The following is a 26,318-nucleotide window of genomic DNA, read 5'->3' as shown; positions in this document are numbered from 1 at the left end:
AGGGGTGGGGGCTCCTGCTGTGTGTGAGTGCGACCCCTCAGTCCCAGTCCTGCAGGGGTGGGGGCTCCTGCTGTGTGTGAGTGCGACCCCTCAGTCCCAGTCCTGCAGGGGTGGGGGCTCCTGCTGTGTGTGAGTGCGACCTCTCAGTCCTAGCCCTGCAGGGGTGGGGGCTCCTGCTGTGTGTGAGCGCGACCTCTCAGTCCCAGTCCTGCAGGGGTGGGGGCTCCTGCTGTGTGTGAGTGCGACCCCTCAGTCCCAGTCCTGCAGGGGTGGGGGCTCCTGCTGTGTGTGAGCGCGACCTCTCAGTCCCAGCCCTGCAGGGGTGGGGGCTCCTGCTGTGTGTGTGACCTCTCAGTCCCAGCCCTGCAGGGGTGGGGGCTCCTGCTGTGTGTGAGTGCGACCTCTCAGTCCCAGTCCTGCAGGGGTGGGGGCTCCTGCTGTGTGTGAGTGCGACCTCTCAGTCCTAGCCCTGCAGGGGTGGGGGCTCCTGCTGTGTGTATGACCCCTCAGTCCCAGCTCTGCAGGAGCGGGGGCTCTTGCTGTGTGTATGACCCCTCAGTCCCAGCCCTGTAGGGGTGGGGGCTCCTGCTGTGTGTGAGTGCGACCTCTCAGTCCCAGCCCTGCAGGGGTGGGGGCTCCTGCTGTGTGTGAGTGCGACCTCTCAGTCCTAGCCCTGCAGGGGTGGGGGCTCCTGCTGTGTGTGAGTGCGACCTCTCAGTCCTAGCCCTGCAGACTGGCTCTTACCCAGTTCACTGTGTATGAACCCTCTGTGTCTGGGGGCTTGAAGTCTGTGCTGGGTCAGCTAGGCTCCTCTCAGCCCCTCACCACTGTCTGCGGGGAGGATCCCAGGATCGCTGCAGGTTGTAAAGGGAGGCAGGGATACAGACAAGAACCAGAGAATTTCCTTTTGAGCTGAAGAGGCCTGAGACCATCTAGTCTTGGCGTAGATTCTCAGAGTGGCTCCATCTTTCCATGCTACTCCTCTGACATCTTGGCTCTGCCCCTTGAGACCTAGATGTCTTGAATTGGGGCTGGGTGGAGACAGTGAAGGGTCCCCTCTCAGGTCCCCCCTTTCCTGGTTCTGCTGGGCTGGAGGGAAGCCACCCTCTCTTTTACCATTGGTCCCAGACCACGGGGCTCTTGCCCCTTACCCAGGACCCCTGCCAACAGGCGGGCAACAACTGAATGAGTCTGCCCACAAGAGATGCCCCCTGGGCTTCCCAGCTCAGTCAGCCTGACTCCATAATCCGAGGGCAGCAAGGGCGTCCCCTCGATGTCTCCCTGCGCAGACTTCCCACGGCATTCCCTGACTGTGCCATTCACGTGGGCACCAGATCAAACACAACCAGTCTTTCATGTTTAACTGGTTCATGGAGAAGCTCGCCTCAGCGGTGACTGGCTCCCGGGAGCAGAGATGGCATCTTTCCCTCCTTCGGGAGGTGCCCTGCTGGATGCCCAGAGCATGGCAGCACACGAGCCCTCTGACGAGAACAGGCTCTGCCCACGGAGGCATTTGTGATGGGCGGCTGAGAACGGAAGGAGACCTTTGCAGCAACCTTCTGGTCCAACCCTTCGTGAAGGGGAGGGCCCGAGACCCAGAGTCCTCCTTTGGATCAGCTGACTGGGAGCAATTAGGGCAAGGCCTGGGATTAGAACTGGGAGCCCCGGCTCCCAACCCAGCATTCTTCCCCTCTAAATCCAAGTGAAGCTCGGAAAGACCCAAGCCCAAGAGTGAGGCCAGCCCAGGCCCTGGGAAGCCAGAGGGATCATTTAGCTCTGAAAAAATGTTAAACCCCTGCCTTCTGTCTTGGATAAATATCACATATCAAGGGCTAGGCCCTGGGGGTTCAGTGACTCACCCAGGGTCACACAGCTAGGACGTGTCTGAGGCCACATTGGAACCCAGGGCCTCGCTCCCAATCCACTGAGCACCCAACTGCCCCTGGGCCATTCGTACCAACACCAGCCAATGACAGCACCACCCGGGGCCAGACGTGTCTCCTTGCCAGGCTGGCACCTTTTATTGCAATCTAGGAAATAGGGTGGAACCCTGCCACCTCCCCGGATGTCTAGAAGAGCTTCTGTGTCAGGGCAGGGGGAGCCTTCTCAGCCCCACTGGACACTGGGCTGCTGGGGCCAGCCACCGGGCGGCGGGGCTCGCAGGGACGGAGGCAGCTCCTGGATGGGCGGCCACCCCGGTGGGTACTGGAACACCACGGGCTTGGCTGACAGCGTGCTGGGAGAAAGGAGAAAAGCGTAAGCCTGGAGGCCGGAGCTGCAGCTCCTCCTCTGAAGATGCTCAGGGCCCCGCGGGGAGGTCCTCGTCCCCGTACCTGCCTTCCTTGCCCTTCCAGCACGCACAAACTTCCCAGACTCCCCTATTCCTCCGGTGCCTGGCCCGAGGCGCGCACGCTCCCCCATCCCACGTCCCGTGACCAGTCAAGCTATGTCGGGCTCCTCTTAGCGCCCGGGCCAAGGTGTGCACCCGGGGCAGGGGCTGCGGCGCCTCGGGCTTCTTTAGAGCCCCCAGTGCTTCCTCTACTCTATCTCCTGAGCCTGGAAAGGGGAAGGGTGCCCGAGGCTCCCAGCATCCTCTGGGAGCAGCCTGGCTCTGGAGAGTCCTGGGGGAGGGCCGTCCTCGGCTGCCCGAGGAAAGAAGCTCTTTCCTCTCGGTGGGGAGACACGAGGGAGGCTTCTCGGGACGCCTCGGCCCCCGCCCGGGCTCTGGGGAAAGGGAGGCCTGGAAACAGGGCCGCAGAGAACATGGCCAGCGGCTCCCGACTCCCCAGCCCCGGGGGAAACCGAGGCATCATCGACCCCGTTTTATAGACGAGTAATTCAGCGACTCCCCTTTGTAGCCCACAAAGCCTTCTCCCCAGAGCAGCCCTGGGAGGCGGAGATGGTCTCTTCTTCCTTATTTCACACCCAGAAAACTGAGCCAAGAAGGGAGGCCACGCAGTGAGGAGTCTGCGAGTGCGGACTGGATCTGGGGCTTCTAACTCCAAGGTGGCTCCTTCCACTGCCCTGCCTCAGTTTCCCCAGGTGTAAAAGGAGGGGTGTGGACTGGCTCGTCTCTCAGGTCCTGCCTTGCTTTGAAGGTCTCCGAGTCCCTGATCTGTCCGCCTCCGCCAGGCCGGCGTCTCCCCGCAGCCCCCCTTCATACCCGCTCCTCCCCCCGCCTCCTCTCCAGGCTCTTACTGCCGCAATTCAGGCTGAACGACGCGGGGATTCTGCCGACCCAGCGTTAGGCTATAAAGTGGTTTATGGGCGTGATTTACGCCCCTGAAGAGGCTTCCTGGACTGTGTGCCGGGGAGGGAAGCTTCGCCAGGGCCTCCCTGGCCACAGCGTGGAAGGTGGGAAAGGGGGCTGCTTCCCCTGGTCCCCGAGGCGGCCGGCGAGGCTGCAGGAAGCAGGGCTTCTGCCTTTTCTTCCTCGGGAATGGAGGTGTCAGAGCCCGGCCAGGAGCTGGCTCAGTGCCCACAGCCAAGCCCCAGCAGACATTTCACGGGCCACCGAGCCCCTCCTGGGCCCCGCCGCCCACATCCCCACGACCTCCGAAGGGCCCAAGGCCTGGGGCACCGCTGGGGAGGCCACCCCGCAGCAAACGGCTCCAAACCCCGCCTTGGATTGGCTCCAAGGCTGACTGCCGCACTGTGAATTCAGCTCTTTGGCAAACGGTGGTTCTGGGCTTGTTCATCAGGCCGGGGTGGAGAGGGGGGAGAAGGTGGGCACGAAAGCCGGGGAGGACACAGAGAAGGGCCAGGGCAGAGGCACAGCCTGGGAGCGTTAGGGATGGAGAAGAGACATAGACACTCGGGGCCAAAGAATGCGGAATGCTGGCTTCCAAGGAAGAAAGACGCAAGACGGGCCATTCCCAAGGTCAGCAGAGGTCCTGGACACTTAAGACTTTCAGGGGAAGAGTTCTGTCAGGACAGAGTCAGAAGATGAGCTGGGGGCCCGGGGGGAAGGGAGCCCCGGCACCGTCCCTCCAGGAGATCTCATTTCCTCACCTGGAAAAAGGTGATTGGCCTAAACGTTCCTCTCTAGAGTCCCTTCCAGCTGCCACATCCTCTTCCATGTTCTAAAGTTTCTCCTAGACCTTGAATTCTGTCCTTGCACACACTGTCTTCCTGGAACCTTCCAAATGTCCCTTCATCCTTCCCCTGGCCTCCCCCAGCCTTCAGATCTGAGTCCAGGAGGGCAGAAATGGGGAAACAGAATGAAAGATGGTCAAGGTAGAGCCATCTCCCTGATCAGATGGAAATCCAGTCTATGTGGGGCAAGCCTGGAGTCAGGAGGATAAAGGTTCAAATTTGGCCTCAGATACTTCCCAGCTATAGGACTACTTAACCTCGACTGCCAGAGACAGAGAGGGAAAGAAGAGAAAGAAGGGAGAAAGAGAAGAGAGAGAGAGAGAGAGAGAGAGAGAGAGAGAGAGAGAGAGAGAGAGACAGAGAGACAGAGAGACAGAGAGACAGAGAGACAGAGAGAGAGGGAGAGAGAGGGAGGGAGGAGGAAAGGGAGAGGGGGGAGAGAAAAGGAGAGAGACAGAGAGAGAGAGAGAGAGAGAGAGACTAGGAAGGAAGAAACCCAGCATAAATGAGATTAACAGAACTTTGGCAGACAAGAGAAATCTGAAGGACCAATGAAAGCAGGGTGACTGGGAGCTTGGCATCATCACAGGGAAGGTCAGCTCTGGCAGGGGAGAGGTCTTGTTCATTCATTCAAAAACTACTACAATGCCCATATCGGGCATGTGTTTAGGGGAGGGCTGGTGTTGAACTTCAATGATCCTGGGGCTAAAACAGGGTAACCCTGAGGCTTCTGACCCCCTCCAATTCTGGTCCTGTCCTATTGCTGATGAAAAGGCTTGAAACTCACCCATGCTCTAGCCCCCAAGGTAGGCTGGGGCTGGAACCATTCATAGCTGGAGTGCCACTGGCCATCCTTCCCCTCTGGGCAGCTGTGCTGTCCCATCAGTACACCTCAGGGAGGTGGTGACTCCCCCATTTTACAGGTGAGGAAACTGAAGGCCAGATAGGGAAATGTATATTGTATAAAGTCAGACAGCTAGTAAGTGACAGTTCCAGGGCCTTGACCACCCCCACAGTCCCCCATTGCGGCACTGATGGACAATCCTGCCTGAGTCATATGAGGAACAGCTGCTGCCCAGGGTGGTTTAGTCAGGGCTGGGACCAGGATGAGGCAGGACCAGAGTTCTCTGGTCCCACAGGGGACGGGGGAGCCTTGGCATTCCCGGAAAACATAGGCTGCGTCATAAATGAAACTGCAGGCAGGGCTGTGTTTGGGAGAGAATGAGGAGCAGAAATGGTCACGGCTCCCAAGACACACATGGCGTCTGTCATGAGAATGATCCCCCACCAGAGAAGGCTGGCTGGCGAGGGGCCAACCCTCCCCATCTCCATCGCTATCATCATCAAAGTAATAGCTTTCCACTCCTAGTCCACTTTTCTAAGATGGAACAGAGCTTTAAAAACAGGACTTAATTCTGGCTCCTAGCCCCCTGGGGAAGCAGACAAGGGAAGTGCTGGTGGCTGCTGGCAGCTGAAAAAATGGGGCACCCAGGCAAAAAGTGCCCAGACTGCTCAAGTCAGAAGGCCTGGGGGGCTGGAGGAGAAAGCCAAGAAAGGCTGCTCTCAATAGCAAGCCAACAGGCCACTGATCATAGGATTCTAGATTTAAGAGCTGGAAGAGAACTCAGAGGTCCCCTCATCTGAGATCAGGGAACTAGACCTAAAAGCTAGAAGGGAACTCGGAGGGCATCCAGCCCAAAGCCCCCACTGCACGAGGCCACAGGAGTGAAGAGCACTGCCCAAGGCCACATAAATTATAAGTGGCAAAGTTGGGATTTGAATTCAGGGCCTTTGGCTCAGTGGATTCCTTTCTTCCTTTTTGAGGCCATATTGAAGCAGGAAACGACAACCGAAGGAATTGACCATCGATCGGTCAGTCGGTCCCATGAACAGTGGAGGGAACCATAGATGTTTAGCCTGGAGAGATGACATCAGGCAGAAACAAGAGCTGCCCTCAGCTACCTGAAGGTCACATGCTAGAAGAGGATTGATTTATTCTGGGTTAGGACCAATGGGCAGGGTTCCCAGAAGGCAGACCAGCTAAAAAGTCACGGGTGGTGTCTGAGCAGAAGCTGGTGAGCGTATTTATTGGAGCTATCATGCAGGAGACTCACTACCTGGACAGGGAGTTGGGCTAAACCATCCTTAGGGTCCCTTCCAGCCCCAGGACTCTAAGCCTCTTCCTCTCTGTGGGCCTCCATTTCTCTCTAGACCATAACCCAGCACCACCAAGGGCTGTCACAGGGCCTGTTGGGCCCAGCCGTGGCTCCTCGGGACAAGGAAAGTTGTCGATTCTCTGATCTCTATCGAAAAGGGGCTCTGAAAATACTCCCCATCTCCAGTGCTCTCTCCCCAGAACTGAGACCAGACAGGCCCCCGCATTCTTGGAGCAGGACGGTTTAAAGGGACGGTCGGGGGAGTGAGCGGGCAGCCCAGGCCTGGCCTTGCTGTAGACGGGCAGGCCTTCAGTCTGGGCCTAACCCCCTCCATTCAGTGGGATCCTTTGTATTGTGACCCAGGGGAAGCCTGGACTGCCAGGCGTCCTACCCCTTCCCCAGGGCTCAAGCCAAGCGCTTGTCACCAGGTCTCTCTGGCCTTCAGAATCACAACTTCTCACGGTGCTCTCAGTGCCCAGCTCGACAGGGAGCCCCACATCCCCTGCCCATGGCTGACTCCCATCCTTTGAGAACAAGGAATCACCGGTTCCTGGGCTGGGCCTCCCTCCTGAATCTGGCAGAGGGGAATGAACCCTGGGCAAGTCACTGTCCCGGAGCCTCAGCATCTGACTGTAAAACAGGGGGCTGGACCAAGTGAGCTCTGGTGTCTTCTCAGTGGAGAGGACATTCCAGAAGAGGCCTGGGAACCATGGCTTGGGCCCTCTCCCCCTGAGCTTCCCGAGAGCCGGGCTGGCTGAATGTTCTGTTTGTAGTCCCCAGCCTTCGGCACAGTGCCGGGCACACAGGAGTCAAGAAAGGCTTCATTCATTCATTCATTCATTCATTCAATCATTCATTCATTCACTTCCACCTCTCAATCTCGGAGGCCCAGTGGATGAAGCTCTAGGCCTGGAGTCACAAAGACCCGACCTCCAATCCAGGCTCGGACCGTTACTGGCTGTGGCCCCACGGCTAGCCCTTCCCTTCTGTCCGCCTCACTCTTTGGGGAGGGATCCCGAGGCCGTGAAGGGCAGGAATAGCGACCAGGATGAGGCATCATTCGATGTGGGGGTGGGACTGTGCTTCATACAAACTGGGGCCACCCCAAGGGCTCCCACCCCCCAGGGGCACAGGCCCGCTGCCTGTGGCTGGCTTAGTGCCCGGGAAGGCTCCCGATCCCCAGCTCTGCTTCCCCTTGCCCATCATTCGGTTCTGCCTCCATGGATGGGTGACCCCTCCCCACTGCAAGAAGCCCGGGGGAGAGAGTTCAACACCTTCCTGGGGCTCCTCTGGCCCACTGTCTCCCCTGACCCCCAAAGGCTGGTTGCTGGTATGAGTGTGCCTGATCTCCCGGCCCTGCTGCCAAGCCTCTCCCCTTGGGACGCAGGGATGTTGAGGGGAGGAGGGGGACAGAGCCCTGACCCTGGCGTGATACCTGCTGCTCTGGGCAGAGCTCCGCTGCTTGGCCCGCTTCTCCAGCCAGTCTTCGATGCCCCCCTCGGGCACCTCCACGACGTCCTGCTCCCTGGACAGCCTCTCCTCTGGGACCAGGGAGAGAGAGAAGACAAGGTGAACAGAGGCCCGGCCCGGACATCCCCCCAACGCCCTGCTCCGAGAGCCAGCTTTGAGGATGCCCCACTGGTGCCAGCTTCTTGGGGGCTCTTCCACTCAGGCCACTATGCCCACTCCCGGCCACCTTTGCCGCCAGCTCTGTGACACAGCCCTGGCACCAGGGCACTAACCACATTTCTGGGGAAGAAGGCCAGGCACTTGCCAAGAGGCTGGTTCTCTCACTAAAATGGGCATCCAAGCTCTCCCCTTCCCCCAAGTCAGAGGCCAGCCTCCATCCCCTGCTCGTTGGGCCTCCTTGTGGGGAAGAATCCTCCTCCTGTCCAGCCATGGGGAGGGTCCTCTAAGGAAGGACCAGAGTCCTGCGAGATGAGAAACTGGACCACAGTGTGCTTAGCTGGCCAGCAGTCTGTCTAACAAAGATCTGGGGGTCTGGGTGGCCCACAAGTCCCACAAGTCAGCTGCCTGCCTGCTGGGGCTCCCACAAAAGCTAATCCTAATTCTGAGCTACAGGAAAGGTGTGCTGGATGCCAGGACGAGGAGGTGAGAGTCCCCTAGTCAGCAGAGCTAGGCTGGAGCGTCCATGGGAGAGGGACCACACAGGGCCCGGAAGATGGCAGGAAGAACCTGGAGAACCCTTGGGGGCGGGTGAGGGAGGGAGAAAGAGAGGGGGAAGAGCGGAGGGGGGAAAGGTTCAACAATAGGCTGGCGGGCCCAGGAGGGAAGCTCTGGGAAAGAAGCTGGAACACCCTGCTGCCAGCCAAATGCCATCTGGACAGTCATGGAGAGCGGGCACCTTGGATGGGCCTCTGGCATCGCTGTGTGCCCAGCATGGCCCCATTTTCTAGATGAGGGCCGAGGCTGGGAAGCCCAGTAATCTGCCCCAGCCTCTGGCCAAGGGCTTCTGATGCCAAAGAAAGGCGCCCCTTCATCCCTCCAAAGCCTCCTGGCACGCCATCCCAGGGAGTCCCAGGGCTCGAGGAGGCCTGGCTGGCTTGCCAGTGGATCTCTGGGGCAGGATGAGGAGTCACAGATGTCTGACCCATCCCTGCACAACCATCCCCCGGGCACTGTGCCAGGTCTTGGGGGAGGGGCGGGGGGGGGGCCTGGTCCAGGGGATGTGGTCCAGAGGGGCCTGGTCCACCCTGTGCTGTGGGGCCTCCTCAGCCCTAAAAAAGTGGTATTTGAGGCTTCCTCCTTTCCAGCTAGGCAAAGTCTCCCCCCACCCAGTCCTATTGCCTTTCTCTGAGGGCTCCAGCCATGCTGAACAATTCCTGAGAACCCCCAGAAGGAAGGCCTGAGGCCCCGGCCAGCTTCAGGCAGCAGAGGAACCGCACACAGCCCTCCCCAGGGCTGCGGGACTAGCCAGGGGGAGCCCTAGAGAAGGCTCCAGAATGGGCAGATGACCGGGCAAAATTAAGGTGTCCACACTGCCTCCCTGTGCACTTCCTGCCTGCTGGCCCAGCCTGTGTCATTGAGGGGCCTAGGGCACCCATGGGGACAGCCTTCACATCCTCCACTGTGCATCCTATGACCGAGAGTCAGGAAGCAAAGGGGCCCCACCAGGCCTCATCTCCCTAATCCCCAGGGCCCCCAAGGAGCCTCATCCCCCTGATCCCCAGGGCCCCCCAAGGAGCCTCATCCCCCTGATCCCCAGGGCCCCCCAAGGAGCCTCATCCCCCTGATCCCCAGGGCCCTCCAAGGAGCCTCATCCCCCTGATCCCCAGGGCCCCCCAAGGAGCCTCATCCCCCTGATCCCCAGGGCCCCCCAAGGAGCCTCATCCCCCTGATCCCCAGGGCCCCCAAGGAGCCTCATCCCCCTGATCCCCAGGACCCCCAAGGAGCCTCATCCCCCTGATCCCCAGGGCCCCCCAAGGAGCCTCATCCCCCTGATCCCCAGGGCCCCCCAAGGAGCCTCATCCCCCTGATCCCCAGGGCCCTCCAAGGAGCCTCATCCCCCTGATCCCCAGGGCCCCCCAAGGAGCCTCATCCCCCTGATCCCCAGGGCCCCCCAAGGAGCCTCATCCCCCTGATCCCCAGGGCCCCCAAGGAGCCTCATCCCCCTGATCCCCAGGACCCCCAAGGAGCCTCATCCCCCTGATCCCCAGGGCCCCCCAAGGAGCCTCATCCCCCTGATCCCCAGGGCCCCCCAAGGAGCCTCATCCCCCTGATCCCCAGGGCCCTCCAAGGAGCCTCATCCCCCTGATCCCCAGGGCCCCCAAGGAGCCTCATCCCCCTGATCCCCAGGGCCCTCCAAGGAGCCTCATCCCCCTGATCCCCAGGGCCCCCTAATGAGCTTCATCCCCCAGCCCTGGTCCCTTTCCAGGGCTCATTCCACTCTGGAGGCCAGGAAACTGTCTGGCCGGCCCTTTGGCTACTGCGGCCCAGGCTCCTGGAGCCAACAAGGCTGACCCCTTCAGGGCATGGCCCCCTGCCCCATGGCTATCATTCCCTCTCCATCCAATTCCACGTGGCCAGTACTTATTCCACACCTGCCCTGCTGGAAGGCCCCAGGATCTTGGGACCTCAGTTTCCCGATCCATAAAATGGGCTGATACCCCCGCCGCTCTTTCCCTTCCAGGGTGAAGTCCTCAAATGTCCCCACAAGGGTCTTCCGGCGCCCCTCGGAGCACTCACCGTGGACCTGGGCGGCCAGGAGCTCGAGGTCCCCCGACGTCATGTGCGAGAACCGACAGTTGGAGTCAAAGTCACACTGACCTGGGGCAGATGAGAAGAATGGGGGTGGCCCCTTAGGGAGGGGACGAGGGAGCAGGGGACTCCCGGGAGGGTGGGGACAGCAGCCTCTCTGAGAAGACTGGCTGAAAATCAGGGAGCGGAACGTCCTACCACAGAAGCGGGGGCGTCCCGGCCCCCCAGCTCCGTCTGGCCTTCCATGGGGGTTCTGGGGCTCTGGGAAGAGCAGTCTCACCTGTCTCTAGAAACTTTCGGCAGGGCCTTTTGTTCTGTTCCTCCACCAGAATGGCCGCGGCATCTACGAGGGGAAAGATGGGCTGTTGGGACGGGGCCAGCTCACACCACCAGGATGCAGGGACACCGAGGAGAGCTGAGGCACAGGGGGGTCGCCGTCCCTCAGCTTTGGCCCGACCAGACCACCCCGCGGCCCCGGGCCCCATCCGAGGGGGGACGCTGCTCCGCATCTAGTGAACGGCACTCAGCACAGTGAGGGGACGCTGAGCTATGCCACAGGGGACGTACCGAGAGCCCCAGGAGGCACCGTCAGGGTCTTCAAATATCTTAAGATGCCCTGGGGAGAGGCCCTGGCTGTGGCCCCTTGGGCTGGACGACAAGAGCCTCCCCTCCTGGACTTTTCCTGTGTCCAGGTGGCTCTCTTTGAGGTCCCCAAGGGCAGCAGAGACCCTGGTTCCCCCCCAAACTTGCCATCTTCTTGCCTGTCTCTACTGCACCTCTACAAAGCTCTCTTCCCTCCTTTCTGCCTAAGCAGACCCATAAATCTCCCAGCCTCACCCAGGCCCAGGCCCCGCACAGGATCCTGAGGTCCTTCCACCAGGCCAGGCCCAGAGCAGGGCCTCAGGGGCTCACTCAGGCCCAGAGCAGGGCCTCAGGGGCTCACCCAGGCCCAGAGCAGGGCCTCAGGGGCTCACTCAGGCCCAGAGCAGGGCCTCAGGGGCTCACCCAGGCCCAGAGTAGAAGCTCAGGGGCTCACCCAGGCCCAGAGCAGGGCCTCAGGGGCTCACCCAGGCCCAGAGCAGAACCTCAGGGGCTCACCCAGGCCCAGAGTAGAAGCTCAGGGGCTCACCCAGGCCCAGAGCAGAACCTCAGGGGCTCACCCAGGCCCAGAGTAGAAGCTCAGGGGCTCACCCAGGCCCAGAGCAGAACCTCAGGGGCTCACCCAGGCCCAGAGTAGAAGCTCAGGGGCTCACCCAGGCCCAGAGTAGAAGCTCAGGGGCTCACCCAGGCCCAGAGTAGAAGCTCAGGGGCTCACCCAGGCCCAGAGCAGAACCTCAGGGGCTCACCCAGGCCCAGAGTAGAACCTCAGGGGCTCACCCAGGCCCAGAGTAGAACCTCAGGGGCTCACCCAGGCCCAGAGTAGAAGCTCAGGGGCTCACCCAGGCCCAGAGTAGAAGCTCAGGGGCTCACCCAGGCCCAGAGTAGAAGCTCAGGGGCTCACCCAGGCCCAGAGTAGAAGCTCAGGGGCTCACCCAGGCCCAGAGTAGAAGCTCAGGGGCTCACCCAGGCCCAGAGCAGAACCTCAGGGGCTCACCCAGGCCCAGAGTAGAAGCTCAGGGGCTCACCCAGGCCCAGAGTAGAAGCTCAGGGGCTCACCCAGGCCCAGAGCAGAACCTCAGGGGCTCACCCAGGCCCAGAGTAGAAGCTCAGGGGCTCACCCAGGCCCAGAGTAGAAGCTCAGGGGCTCACCCAGGCCCAGAGTAGAAGCTCAGGGGCTCACCCAGGCCCAGAGTAGAAGCTCAGGGGCTCACCCAGGCCCAGAGTAGAAGCTCAGGGGCTCACCCAGGCCCAGAGTAGAACCTCAGGGGCTCACCCAGGGGGAGATGCCTCTTTTCACCAATTTCCCAGCGCCAAGCCGGGGGTGACGTTCCCCAGAGGGTGGGGAAGATGTCGTTCCCCTGAGTGGCTCCTCAGGCAGAGGTCGGGAAGGTGACGTTCCCTTCATCTCTCTTTCTGGGGGTGGCGTGGAGGAAGTGGGGGCTGCCCGTCTGTCACCCAGCAAGGCTCGGTGAAGACAGGCTCATCGGAGCCATCCCACCCAGCTGGCACCGGCAGATGCCCGCCTCTCCCAGGAGAGTATGTGTCTGACTAAGACACGGAAAGGGGAAACTGCTGTTTGGCATGAAATGTCCTTCCCCTCCTGTCCTCCTCCTCCCTTTCTGGCCTTCCTCCTCCACAGACCTTTTGAGCCGGTGCTCCAGCCTCCTGGCTGTTTCCCCACACGAGACCCTCCATCTCCAGGCCTTATTCTCGGACTGTGCCCCCTGCCAGGAACGCTCCACCTCCTGGCTCCGCTGCTGCCCTTAATGCCAGCATCTGCCCCCTGTGATTTCCCCTGTGTGCCTCTTGCTTGTACAGAGCCATTGGCGAGTTCTCTTCCCCATTAGAAAGTGAGCTCCCGGAGGGCAGGGGCTGAGGCTGGGCCTCCTCTGTGCTTGGCATGCAGTGGGCACGCACTAAAATGCCTGCTGGCTGGCAGAGCGCCCCCTCTGAATCTCTCCGGGGATGACAGACGAGCCATCCATGGGTCCCAGGTCCCAGACCTCCTCTCCTTGGCTGAAGGCCCCCCTTTCCCTTGTCTCTGGACCCGGCTCTCCAGACCTCAGCGTGCCATGTGGTTCTCCTCTCCCATGGCCCCTGGCATCGCAAACAGTGCCCCATTCCCCAAGGCAATTCCCCTTGCCACATTTGAACCCAGGACCTCCCAGCTCTAGGCCGGGCACTATCCCCTGAGCCAACACACACACAGAGACACAGACACAGACACAGACACAGACACAGACACACACGCATGCGCACACACACACACACACACGCACACACACACACACACACACACACACACACACACCCGGATCTGTTCTCTGCCAGGAGGCGGCCTCTGTGGGCACTCGGGACAGGTCACCTGCCTCCAGGGGGCACCCACCTCGGAAGAGGTCGTACCAGACCTTCTTGGCTCTCAGATGCTGAACTCCATTCAGATGCTTCTTCCGATTGTGCAGGTTGTCTTGGAAGGATCGATCACAATAATCGCAGAAGTATCTCTTCCCCATGGGGGAGGCTGCTCAGACTCTAGGAGGCAAGGACAGAAGAGAGCCCCATTCACTAAGGCCCATTGGGCACAGCCCACCTTTGGGGAGGCCCCAGAGGGCTAAACGGATCCCTCTTAAGGTCTGTTTCGGTTCAGAGATTTTGTGGTTTTACCCTACACTTATTTTACAGTGGGGAAACTGAGGCACAAAGGGACGTTGATTGGCCCCCAGGCCCTTCTGCCCTGTCCTGCATCCCTCCCAATCAGTAGGGCCCTACTGACCCTCCCTCTACAGCATCATGGCTCCCTGTTTCCCCACTCCCACAGTTGTCTGCCTGGTGTTTCCTCCTAATAGGCTTCCCTGCCTCCAGGCTCTCCCCTGGTCAGACCCTCCTCCAGAGGCAAAATGTTGACCACATCAGGCCCTGCTCAGCATTCTTCAAGAACCCCCCAGGTAGGTGCCAGGCCCAGCAAAGCCTCCTTCCCAGCCTGGCAGTATGCTGCTCCCCTGACCATCTCCCACCTGGGCTCTGGTCCCCAGGCCTGGCCTCTCTCTTCATCTCAGCTGCCCAGTCCTTCAAGGCTCAGGGCCCCCTCCTTCGAGACGCTTCCCGATCCCCCTCGCCCCAACACCTACAAGGGTCCTCCCTCTTCTTGTCTTCCTGGGTCCTTCCCTGGCCCTTCCTTGTATCAGGACTATCTGGGAACCTGAATCGGGCACTTACTGGCTGTGTGACCCCAGGCAGATCCCTTAAGGCCCCTCAGCCCCAGTTTCCTCCTCTGTAAAATGGGGATAACAAGAGCATCTTCCTGGCAGAGGGTCAAAGGAGATCACGTGTAAAGTGCTGTGCAAATGCCAGCAAGCATTATTATTTTTATTACGTAGTACCTCTGCCCCTGCAAATTCCCCGAGGGGGGAGGCTGTCATTTTTCCCATCTGTGCCCGCCCAGCATCGCCTTAAGGAAGTTAGTGGAATGCAGCCACAGTACTGAGAATCAGGAAAGGGCTGAAGGAGAACAAGGGCCTCACTCACCAAACCGAGGCCGGCCCTGGCCACAAGGACCCCTGGAAGTGGCAAATGGCAAATTTAGGCCCAACAAAAGGTGGCCTACTTTACCCAGCAGGCTCAGGGAAAGAGGTGGGCCCTGCTGAAAATCTAAACAGGTTCAAAAGAGGCTTGGCAGGCCAGGAGGGGCTCCTGGAGGCAGAGAGGTTTCAAGGCCCACCTCGAGCCTCCTATCACCAGGACACAGGCATGCCTGCTGTGGTCCCCTGTCAAAGGCGGGCTCCACAGTCAGCCCAAAGGGGGCACCAATTACTACTATATTCATGGCCAGAAACCAGGTCTGGCCTGCAGGGTGTGTGGTCTGGGGGGTCAGAGGGCAAGAATGCAGCCAGAAGCCCCGGGTGAAGAAGGGCTTTGATGCCCTCAGCTCCTCCCTGAGCGGTTCCCCCCCAAACCACCTCCTCCCTAGGCCAGTAAAGGAGCACAGTGGGTAGAGCCCTGGAGCCAGGACACCATGAATTCAAATCAAAAAAGAAGCTCTGACGCTTTTTAGCTGTGTCTTTTCCCTCCACCTCTGCTGGTCTCAGTTTCCTCAACTGTAAAATGAGGATGATAATAAGAGCAGCTACTTCCCGGAGTTGTTGAGAGGATCAAATGAGATCTATTTGTAAAGGGCTTGGCACAGTGATTGATACAGAATAGGTCTTCGTACTTATTTCTTTCCTTCCTCCCTTCTTTCCTTCCTCTTTCCCTCCTTTCCTTCTCTTCTTCCTTCCTCTCTCCCTCCCCTCCCTAGGACCCCTAGCTCGTGTTCCATCTTGGACTTCAGATGGTCATCAACACCGCTGAAAACACCATGGTAGGTTTTTTGTCTTCCTCCCTCCCTCCCTTTCTTTCTTCTTTCCCTCCTTCCTTCTTTCTTCCCTAGACTAGGAATCACAAGCCCCAGGTATGAGTTCTTTCTTGATTACTCAGTGATGTGGCCTTTGGTAAGTTGATTCCTTTTCTGGACCTCAGTTTCTGTCTTTTTAAACTGACGGATGCAGACACAGCAACCAGTCTAAGAGGTCTTCTTCAACCCTAACTTCCACTGATTCTCCTCCCTTCTTTTTTTTTAAACCCTCACCTTCCATCTTAGAGTTAATACTGTGTATTGGCTCCAAGGCAGAAGAGTGGTAAGGGCCAGGCAATGGGGTTCAAGTGACTTGCCCAGGGTCACACAGCTGGGAAGTGTCTGAGGCCAGATTTGAACCTAGGACCTCCCATCTCTAGGCCTGGCTCTACCCAGCTGCCCCCTCTCCTCCCTTCTAAGAGGCTTAAAGTATTAAAACAAGGTGTTATGCTTTTAACAGATGATTTTCAGAATTTTTACAACCCTCAGTGCCCTTAAGTAATAAATCTCTAGAGGAAATTAGGTGGCTCAGTGGATAGAGTCAGGCCTGGAGATGGGAAGAATTGATTCAAATCTGACCTCAGACACCTTTTAGCTGTGTGATCCTGGGCAAGTCACTTCACCCAATTGTCTAGTCCTAATCACTCTTCTGCCTGGGAGTGTAAGAATTAAATTTTAATGGTTTAATTGAAATATATGTTCAAAGTTGAAATGACTTTATTAACTTTTATTTACAAAAGAGGTAGAAAGAGTGAAAGTAGAGAAATACAAAAGGGTAGAGAAGACACTAACCTATCTAACTAATTATTGTTCCAGTGCTTGGCTCAGCCAGGACTTATTAACCTTCAACCAGAATTAAACTCTCTCCAGAAGACAGGAAGGGAAAGTCAGCTATTCACTTACCCAAGTTCCCTCCAAGAAGCAGGTCAAGACAATGACCAGAGCTGAAGGTGACTCCTGAAGCTGATTATTTCCCTTGAGCAGACTTTCTTCCTTAAGCTGACTTCCTTCTTGAAGTCCAACTCCTTTCTTGTAGTGGACTTCCCTTTAGCTACGGGGCCTTTTATGGTGGCTTCTCATCTCCTCCCCTCTTCACAGGGGCTAATCACAGCTTCTAAATTGTCTAGCACTGCCCAGTGGGCAGTGTTTGTGGGAACTAGTTCACACGTTCTGGAGGGGTGAATACTCATCAAAAGGGTCCACAGTTTCTGAGGGTGTGAACTCTTAAAAGAATTCACAAAGTTTCTGACTGAGTTAGAAAAATGGGTGGAGCTCTCCAAGTATCTTGTTGGCTTTTCACCTAGCACTAAGTAGGGTGTGAATTCACTAAGGGGTTCGTGAGCTCCTCCACCTGGTTCAAGCTTGTGTTCAATTCAATCAAAAGGTAGACAAAAGAGAGTTAATCCTGTCTTCACAATCCAGTGAGATAACCAAAGTGTTGACTCCATCTAGGCAAAGAGAATAAAGGATTTCCTTTTCCCAAGTGTAAACTCAGACTAGACAAAGAGAACAAAGAATTCCCTTTCACAGGAGCCAATACTTAGTAGTGATTTTTTAAAAAACCCTTACCTTCTGTCTTGGAATCAATACTATGTGGTTCCAAGGAAGAGTGGTAAGGGCTAGGTAATGGCGGTTAAGTGACTTGCCCAGGGTCACACAGATAGGAAGCATCTGGGGCTAGATTTGAACTCAGGACCTCCCATCTCTAGACCTGGTTCTCCATCCACTGAACCACTCAGCTGCCCCCACTTCATATTGACTCTAAGATGGAAGGAGAGAGAGGGAGGAAAGGAGGAAGAGAGGGAGTAATTGAGGGAGGGAAGGAAGAATAAAGAAAGATCTAATGGTAGGATTTTAGGCACCATGAACAGGTTGGTCAGAGACATGTTTAGGGGTTGAGGGGACTCCCACAAAGGTGGCTAGCAGCTCTTCCAATAGGTCAGACCTCTTCTAGGACCAGGCCTCAGCAAGACTTAGGGTTTCCACTCAAATATAGGAGAGATGCATCCTTAATTTCATAATAAAAGGAGTAGCAGTGGCAGTAAATACCTCCAGAATGCTGTATATGTGTATTATTTTGTTTAAGCCTCAAATCTACCCTATCAGGCCAGTCCAGCAGATATTACACCCCCATTTCACAGATGAGGAGACAAAGACTCGGCAGCAAGGTGAAGAGATTCGCCCTGGTAAGAACAAGAAGAAAGCTTTGAAGCCAAGTCTCTCCTGGCTGGAGTCTGCAGGATCTGAGGTCCAGCCTCCTTTAAGATCAAAGTCAGCAGCATGGCAGACAAGAAGATGGGACCACAGATGCCTATTTGAATGATAAGCTAAGGGAGGGAGAGGCCTCTGACCTCCAGAGAGGTCAGTGGCTTCAGAGAAATGGCCTGGCTCCTCCCTTTAGGCCTAAGCTTGAGCAGCCTTCCCACTTCCATCCTGTCCTCCCTAGCCTCTCCCAGAAGCACTCATTTACCTTGGGCCCCTTTATATTAGGTATCCAGGACATTCACTGGCATCCCTCTGTACTTGTTTTCTGAGGAAGTTTAGAGCCTGTTTCCTGCCTCCCTTCCGAGACTCTGAAAGGGGCAGCTTCTTTTTCCCTGGAACCTTTCATGAAGTACCTTTAACATCTCTCCATGGCCTGGGGAAAGAGTCTCTAGGCCTCCTCTGGGCATTTAAGGCTTCCCAGAATCTAGCTCCCCTCCCTCCCTCCCTTCCTCCCAACTTCCTGACTTGGGTGTGTGGGTTAAAATGTGGGGTAGCGGGTGACCCAGTGAAGAGAGTCAGGAAGACTCGTCTTTGTGAGTTCAAATCTGGCCTCAGACACCTCCTGGCTGGGTGACCCTGGGCAAGTCGATTTAGCTTGTTTGCCTCAGTTTCCTGTCTGCCCAGTGAGCTGGAGATGGAAATGGCCAACCCCTCTGGTATCTTGGCCAAGAAAATCCCAGACAGGGCCATGAACAATCGGTCATGACTGAAATGACTGAACAAAAACATCACAAACGTGCAGCCAGGAGGGCTAGTAACGGCAGACGGGGAGAGTTCTCCCAGCTCTTCCTTCTCCCTCCTGGCCCCAGGGCAGCTGTGCCCATTCCTCCTCTGTGCCTCAGTGCCCTCTAGTCCATCTGCCCAAGGCCTAGTTGTCCTGCAGGACCTTCTGTTTCTGATGGGCGGCCAGCGTGCAAATAGGGCCCGACATCTCTGGCTTGACCCCAGAGGGCAGATGGTCCAGGAGCTGGAGATACTGGCACAGGGAGTGAGCTGCCGGGGCAGCCTGGGGAGAGCTCAGGCAGATCTCGTCATGGCCCCTGGTCAGGGATAGGCAGAAGTGGAGCTAAATGACCCCCGAGGTCCCTTCCAACTTGAGGCTAGGGTGACCCACATCTCCCCAGACCACGGAGCTTCCTCCCTCCCTTCTCAGAAGCCCCCCAGACCTTGCTCCCTTGGGCATTCACTCATGCCCTCCCTGCCTCATGCCAATGTGGCTTTCAGCTCTGTCAATCTTGTCTCCCCCCGGGAGGGCAAGGACTGAGTCTCCTACCCACAGCCCCACGGGCACTCGGCCCAGATCAAGAAAGATTGGCACAAGAGGCCAACCCTCCATCCGCAGGCTGAGGGGTGACCCCAGGAGGGAAGCGCCCAGGGCCACGTGGGGAGGGGGGTACCCAAGGCGGTCCCTTTGGAGGGTAGGAGGCAGCCGAGCATCTGACGGGGAAAGCAGCTCCTCACTAGGTGGCCAGAGATAACCATTATGTTCAAGGCGGTAATGGGATCAGAAGCAGCCACTCGTTCAACATGAAAACACATAAAACCTCTCCCCCATTACTGCTGCAGAGCCCTGTCTCAGACCCCGACACTTGATGGATTAGATTTGGCAGCGCTAATCTCGCTGTCTTGCCAATAAACTTATTAGAACTGAATTGAAATTGTAAAAAATGAACGTTTAACTGTTGAGTGCTTAACCAAGCCATTCGCAGAGGTTCTCGGCACTCATCAGAGGTGTCAGGAGAAGGGGGTGCCCCCCGCCCTGCCCACACAGCCCATTGGGCACCAGGAACGGCGCCCATCTGGTGAGAGAGAGCCAGCCTCAGGCCCAGAGCTCTCCAAGGGCTCGGCAGCCTCCCCGGGGCTCCCATCCCCCCACCTGGAGGGAAAGGCTCCCCCATCCTCCGAGCTCTCACTGCAGACCCTCACCCTCTCTGCCTTTTAGTCCTGCATCCAGCCATGATACAGGGAAAACCAGGCCCAGGATTCTGTTCACATCCTCAGAGACATCAGCTCCCCCAGCAGGGTCTGGGGAATGGAGCAGAGGGCCTGCTCTGGCCACCCCCAGAGCCTTGAAGGCCAAGCACAGAGCCCAGGGCAGGGCCTGGACTCGACCATCCCCTGCAGGTTTGGGCCCGTGCCCTGGGCTCTGCCCCTCATTCAGCTCTGGCCCATGGCCCTGGGCAAGCTGTGCCCGAGGAGAAAGACCCCAAAGCTGCTCGGTAACGTGTAGTCCCAGCCCAGGTGTGGTCGAGAAGGGAGGGCTCGAGCCAGAAATGCTGACAGGGCAGAGTGGAGTTAAATGGCCCCTGGGCCGTGCGCCCAGCTCCTGCCAATCAATCAGCCAGAGCATGGTCAGAGGCAGTCAATGACAAAGCTGTCCCGAGCGCCTCTGAGGCTCCATGATTCCTGCCTCATCTGAGCCTCAAGCAGCCCAAGAGGGAGGAGCTGTTCTCATCATCCCCATTTCACAGTGGAGGAAACTGAGTCGGGTGGAGGGGAAGGGACTTGCCCAAAGTCACACAGTTAAGCAGGATTTGGATTCAGGTTCCTGAGAGGCTCTTCCAAGCTAGGCTCCTGCTTTCTGCCTGTGGATGTGTGTGATCCCACCCAGCAGGCCCCAACGAGGAGAAGCCATTCTCCTTCCAGGCCAGGGACACCATCCTCATCAACTCTCCAAGCTCTGAAAGAGCTCCTCAAAAAGCCCAGGAGGCCGTGATCGTCCATGTAAGTGGTGGGATCAAGCCCCCCCCCCCCCAAGGCAGTAGGTGTGGAGGAGAGCCTGCCCATGCCCAATGCCTCCTCCCACTGCCAGCTGCTGCCTTGTCGGGGACAGAGAAGCCATCCTGCTCCCAGGAGAGACCCCCAGGGCGACCCTCCCCCATCAAAAATGTTTGTGGAACCAGAGAAAGAACCGTGGGAGAGGAAACACAGAAGAAAAACAACTGCTTGATCACATGGGTCGACCGGGATAGGATCAGAAATGATCACCCTGGTGCACACAATAATATGGAAATAGGTCTGGATCAATGACCCATGTAAAACCCAGTGGAATTGTGGGTCGGCTCCAGGAGGGGGGTGGGAGGAGGGGAGGGAAAGAGCATGAATCATGTAAACATGGAAAAATATTATGAATTAATTAAACTTAATTTTTTAAAAAGTCTGTGGATTTGCACTGATTTGGCTCTGGCTCTTGCTGATCTGATGATCTTGGAGGCAATGACCATCTCCTTGTCTGTCCATCCCCTCTCCACCGTCTGTCTGTTTCCTTCCCTCTCCCCCTTTTCTCTCTCCCTCATTCCCTTGCCCTCTCTTTCCCCTCTCTGTCTTTGTCTCTCCCCCCTCTCTCTGTATCATGTCTCTTTCCCTCCCCCTCACCGGCTGTCTCTCCCTCTCTCTTCCTCAGCCCCATCTCCCTCTTTTTTTAGATAATCAGAGTTAAGTGACTTGCTCAAGGTCACACAGTTAGGAAGTGCTGGGGCCAGAACTGAACCCAGGCCCTCCCTGCTCCAGGTCTGGAGCTCTATCTACAGGGGCTACCTAACTTGTAAATTTGTTTTTGAAAATTATTTTGATAACTGAATGGCAATCGAATTGGCTTCCTTTGGAATCCTTTGTATTTTATTTTATGCATTTAAGGACAAAATGATTCTGTCCTCAGAGGACCGGAGGCAGGGGAGGGAAGGCTCTATCACACGGGCACTGATCTTCTTTCTCCTTGAGACAAACTCCAGTCGGGGCTTGAACCACGTCTGTGGGTAAAGTGTTCCTTTCACCTACTCCCCACCAGGTGAGGGAACAGATGGCAGACTTAAGAACAGAGAGGTTGAGAGACTTGTCCAAAGACACACAGGAGACATCTGACTCAAGCCAAACCCTCTGAGCTTGTTTTTCCTCATAAACAAAAACAACAGCTCATTTCCAAAGGTATTTATGTCTCTCTGCCTGGAGGGTCACAAAGGAGCAGCATATGAACAAGAAATGGCTAAAATGAGTATGTTTTGTACCACTAGAGAGGGACAAGGGAAAAGTACCGACCTTGTCCTGCTGGGCTCAGGGCTTGGTTCTGAAAACAAGAATTCCTTCCACGCTTCAGGGCCCCTAAGAGTGGGGGAAGGTGTCAGCCCAAGTATCTGGGGGAAGAATTAAAGCTTCCAGACAAAAAAAAGAGTGAGAGACTTCCCTGTGAACAGTGAGCGTGGGAGACAATCACTTCCTTTCTCTCTGGGCCTCAGTTTCCCCATTTTGACCGTGAGGGCCATGTACCCCATTATCTCCAAAATCCCTGCCAGCTTTCTCTCTCACCTGCGGCAGGAAGCACTTTTGTGGGGGCAGAAGCAGTGAGTCATTGTTCCCCAAGCGACGGCAGGGATGACCTTGGCTTGGAGATTTATTCTGCGCATGGAAAACAGAGGAGCTGGCCTGGGGAGGTTGGACAGTGCCTTCTAGCCCCTGTGTCCAATGCCTGGGAATTCAGTTCTGTACTCTAGAAGACTAAATCATCAGTCACCATTACTGATGCTCAGAATGCATCAAGAAGGGCCTTCAGGTGGATCAGAGTGCTGGATTTAGAAACAGGAAGGCTTGGATTCAAATCCTGCCCCAGTCACTTCCTTGGTGGGTGATATTGACAAGTCCATTCTCTTCCCCAGGCCTCAGTTTCCTCATTTTTAAAATTAGACACCAGGGCTTCTGTGGTCGCCATTTGCGCTTGATGGTCTGCATGGTGTCCATCTGAGTTACTGGGTTGGGGTCTGATCGTTGAATCTGAGGATGGAGGGCTGGAAGGGCCCTCCCAGGTCACATAGGCTTCAGGATCCTGCCCCACTTTTTCCTTTTGCTCTTCATTGCCTTATTTCTCTAACATACACCGAGAACATCGTGCAGAATGCCAGGCTAGATGCATCAAAAGTGGGAACTGAGGGTGCTGGGAGAACTATCGAGCATCTCATATGTGCAGACCCTCCAGTCACACTCTAGAAAATCACTGACAAACCACCCATCCTTATTAGTTATTAGAAATGAAAGCTGATTGGTTTTTAAAATCTGAGTTCTCCCAAAACAACAAAGATAAACGTATTACCTGTTAACCCAAATGATGTATTTTTAGTGGAAAACACGTGTTTTCTCATTAAAAATTGTCAAGAAGGGTGGCATGATTTTCCAAATGTTATTTTAGCAACTCTCTTTAATGTCTGCCTTAACAGGAGACAGCTGGATTCTCCTGTCTACCTCGACATTCAATCTGTTGTAATGCGCATTCTGGTTGAAGTGAAAAGAAGAAATTCCAGCTCGTAGAGATGCAGGAGTTGGCAAAGGGGGGAGTAAGACAAATGGAGCCTGTGCTTTATTATGAAAATGGATCTGACCTTGGGAACACCCTTGAAAGGGCCTCGGGAACCTCCAGAGTCTGAGGACCACCCTTGGAGAACCACCGACCCACACCAACCCCTTTATTTTACAGAGAAGGAAAATGAAGCCCCATAGAGGAAATGACCTGACTGAGGTCACTAGGGAGTAAGTGGAAGGCCACCAGGGTCACCGGAGCTCAGAGACTCCCTCATTTTAGAGAAGAATTAACTTGAGTCTAAATAAGTCACAAGGAACAGAGCTGGGACCCCGACAAGAGACCCTGCCTCCCAAGCCAGTTTGCACCCATCCATGTTAGCTCCAGTTTCCTCATTCCCCTATGAGGTGACGAGCTCCTTAATGGTGCAGAAATCTTGCTTAAGCTCACATTTCTAGCAATCTTGGTCTTTGGAGAAAGGGCATCCCCAGTCACTGCCACCCAGGGCAGGGCAGGCAAGCTAGTCCAGCTAAGGCCAAAAGCATCGTGCTGGGCCAGGTAGGCCTGGGCTCGACACCTCTGGGAGCCGGCAGCTCCATGCCCTCAACCGTCATCCTGGGATGCCACCCTGAGGGGGGCATAGCCTGGGCAGAAGCCTCAAGCCCCCCAAGTCTTCAGCCCCGTTGAATGGTCCCACGGCAGACTGATGGGTGGTTATCCGTGGGGATGATACCAAGGAAGAGGCACAACCAAGGGCTTTGCTGCTGGCCCCTAAGGCAAGTCACTTAACTCCCACTGTCCAGATCTTACCGCTCTTCTGCCTCGGAAGCAATGCCCATTTATCAGTTGTGAGATGGAAGGTGAGGGGTTAAGACTAAAGGAGATTCCCTGTGGGGGTCACAAGGGAGGAAACGGGGAAGAAGCAGACCTGGAGAGAGAAGGCATTAGGGGGTTGTGATCAGCCCCTGGACCTTGTCATCTTCCAGCTCTACTGGCCAAAGGAGGGAGTGCCTGCCCCAAAGCCCCCGAGCACAAGAGACTCGGATTCGCTGGGCCCAGATTCAGAGCTGGAAAGGGCTTCAAAAGGCATCCAAAACAAATGTCTCAATTTACTGAAGAAGAAACCGAGGTCTAGAGAGGTTAGATAATTTTGCCTGGGAGCCAGCAAAGAAAGAATTCACACCCAAGACCAGGACGGAGCTCAGGAGTGAGGGTAGGAGGGGGTGGAGGGGTGAAGCCCTTGTCTGCCCCCCCACCAAGGGAGAAATCAGAGAACAAAGGTCAGAGGCCCAGGACAGTCCCTTGGGGCAGGTAGGAAAGGGATGATGATAGGAAGAAGAGAAGTCAGGAAACAGAAGAGGACAAAGACAGAGCAGCCTCCAGGCCCAAAACTGAGCAGAAGCCTGGAAAAGGGCCACCAGACTGGGCCCACACCATCAATGGCAACTGGCAGGAGGCAGAAGGGGCTCAAGAAGTGAGAGGGCAGAGAGGAAGAAGGGGCAGAAGGACGGATGGACCTTGCTAGAAAGTTGGGCAAGGAGATGAGGGACGGATCTCTAGGAGGACCAAGACGTGCTCAAAGAACCAGCAAGGGGGGAGGGCATAAGGGGGAAGATGCTCCTTCCAAACATGCTGAGTTTGAGACAGCCATGGACCAGCCAGAGATACAGCAACTCGGGAGAGAGGTTAGGGCTCCAGATAGATACAGACACACATGTATGCAGATACGTACAGATTGTTTATAGATGGTGATCTGGGGCAGCTACTGGACCTGGAGTCAAGACTACTCATCTTCAGGAATTCAAGTCTGGCCCCAGGCATTCACCAACTGTGTGACTCTGGGCAAGTCACTTCACCCTGGCTGCCTCAGTTTCCTCATCTGTCCAATGAATTGGAGGAGGAAATGGCCAAACACTGCAGGATCTTAGCTGTGTGACCCTGGGCAAGTCACTTCACCCTGCCTGCCTCAGTTTCCTCATCTGTCCAATGAATTGGAGGAGGAAATGGCCAAACACTGCAGGATCTTAGCTGTGTGACCCTGGGCAAGTCACTTCACCCTGCCTGCCTCAGTTTCCTCATCTGTCCAATGAGCCAGAGGAGGAAATGACCAACCACTCCAGGATCTTTGCCAGAAAATTCCAAATGGCGTTGGGGACTTGACTGAACAACAACAGAGATGTGGATGGAGATCTAGCTAAGGTCACAGATGAGAGACATCCCTAGCGGCAGATGCCCAGAGAAGAAGAGACAGAGACCAGTAGAGATGGAGATGAAATCACAGATTCCGAGCTCGGGAGCCATGGAATCCAAACCACCCCTTTTACAGAGAAGGAAATCGAAGCCAGGGAAAGGAAAGCAAATTTCCCAAGGAAGTTTCAGGGCACAGATATACATCCGGGTCCGCTGGCTTCAGATCAAGATGCCCAGCAGGGCCTGGAAGACCAGAGTTCGAATTTCACCTCTGACACTTTAATGTGTTGACTGTGGTTTGAGTAAATCAACCCTGACCTAATCAACTGGGTCTGAGTCCCTGGATAGGAACAGTCAACCAGCAGTCTCACTTTCCTGGAGTCCTGAGACATAGTTTCCAGCATGGGACTGGGGGACGCTCCCTGAGGGCAGACATTGTCTAGCCTCCTACCCCTGGCGCTCAGCACCCAGGAAGCGCTTAGGAAGTGCATGTTCGTTCATCCCTGGCCCACTCTGTGCCTCAGTTTGCCCCTCTGTCAAATGGGCCACAGGCCACCGCCCCGGCTCTCGGGCTCTTTTAAAGCTCCGCCTGTGGTGGTCTTTACGCGGGATCTTACCTCCCCGTGTCCCAGTTCTTTCTGCTCCGGAAGACGTCCTGAAAGTGCGCCCCTCTCCGGCGCGATGGTTTGCCCCGCGTCCCTGCTCAGGACCAGTAAAGACGAGCCCAAGTGCCTCCTAAGAGGGGGAAGGGGACGAGCTACTCTCCCGCCGCCCACCCCCGCGTCGATACCTTACCTAGGTAAACTAGCGGCAACGGCCGCTACTCGCGCGAAGATCTCTGGGAATCGTAGTCCGTCCTTCGTCGGACTACCTGCTCCCAGAGCTTTCTTTTCAGAGCCGAACCGCCGCTCCCAGAAGCCTTTGGACTCTAGATTAATAGTAATCTGCGGGGGGGGGGGGGGGGGGAGCCGCCAGAAAGAGCGCGCTGCCCTCTGGGAGTTGTATTTCAAGCGTTCCCATGCGCGAGCTTGTTCAAGCAGACAAAAAAGGATTTAGCATTGGCGCTTGAACCGATCGAGCTACAGATGCGTCAGGACTTCTTAGCAAAAGCTGAGAACAG

The 26,318-nt window shown here is 56.4% G+C and overlaps 1 protein-coding gene across 5 annotated transcripts; it reads right to left on the bottom strand.

Moving 5' to 3' along the window:
• Window positions 1–1,995: 1,995 nt before the first annotated feature.
• On the bottom strand, window positions 1,996–26,139 carry ZMAT5 (zinc finger matrin-type 5). Of its 5 annotated transcripts, none has more exons than XM_056821528.1 (7): window positions 25,994–26,139; window positions 16,363–16,907; window positions 13,456–13,601; window positions 10,750–10,812; window positions 10,458–10,538; window positions 7,687–7,792; window positions 1,996–2,236 (listed from the first exon to the last, which is right to left on the bottom strand). In XM_056821528.1, exons 3-7 carry the CDS (start codon window positions 13,580–13,582, stop codon window positions 2,107–2,109), a joined length of 507 nt encoding a protein of 168 aa, XP_056677506.1. In that variant the 5' UTR covers window positions 13,583–13,601; window positions 16,363–16,907; window positions 25,994–26,139; the 3' UTR covers window positions 1,996–2,106. The 5 variants fall into 5 exon arrangements, with proteins under 5 accessions (XP_056677506.1, XP_016288026.1, XP_007490582.1 ...); XM_016432540.2 differs by lacking the exon at window positions 16,363–16,907 and adding an exon at window positions 25,816–25,897 and having other exon boundaries at window positions 25,994–26,131; XM_007490520.3 differs by lacking the exon at window positions 16,363–16,907 and having other exon boundaries at window positions 25,994–26,131.
• Between the last annotated feature and the right edge of the window lie 179 nt (window positions 26,140–26,318).

The sequence above is a fragment of the Monodelphis domestica genome, chromosome 3 (assembly GCF_027887165.1).
Source record: "Monodelphis domestica isolate mMonDom1 chromosome 3, mMonDom1.pri, whole genome shotgun sequence".
In the NCBI taxonomy this organism is placed as follows: domain Eukaryota; kingdom Metazoa; phylum Chordata; class Mammalia; order Didelphimorphia; family Didelphidae; genus Monodelphis; species Monodelphis domestica.
The sequence above is the reverse complement of the archived record's forward strand: the minus strand, read 5'-3'. Positions and strand labels throughout refer to the sequence as shown.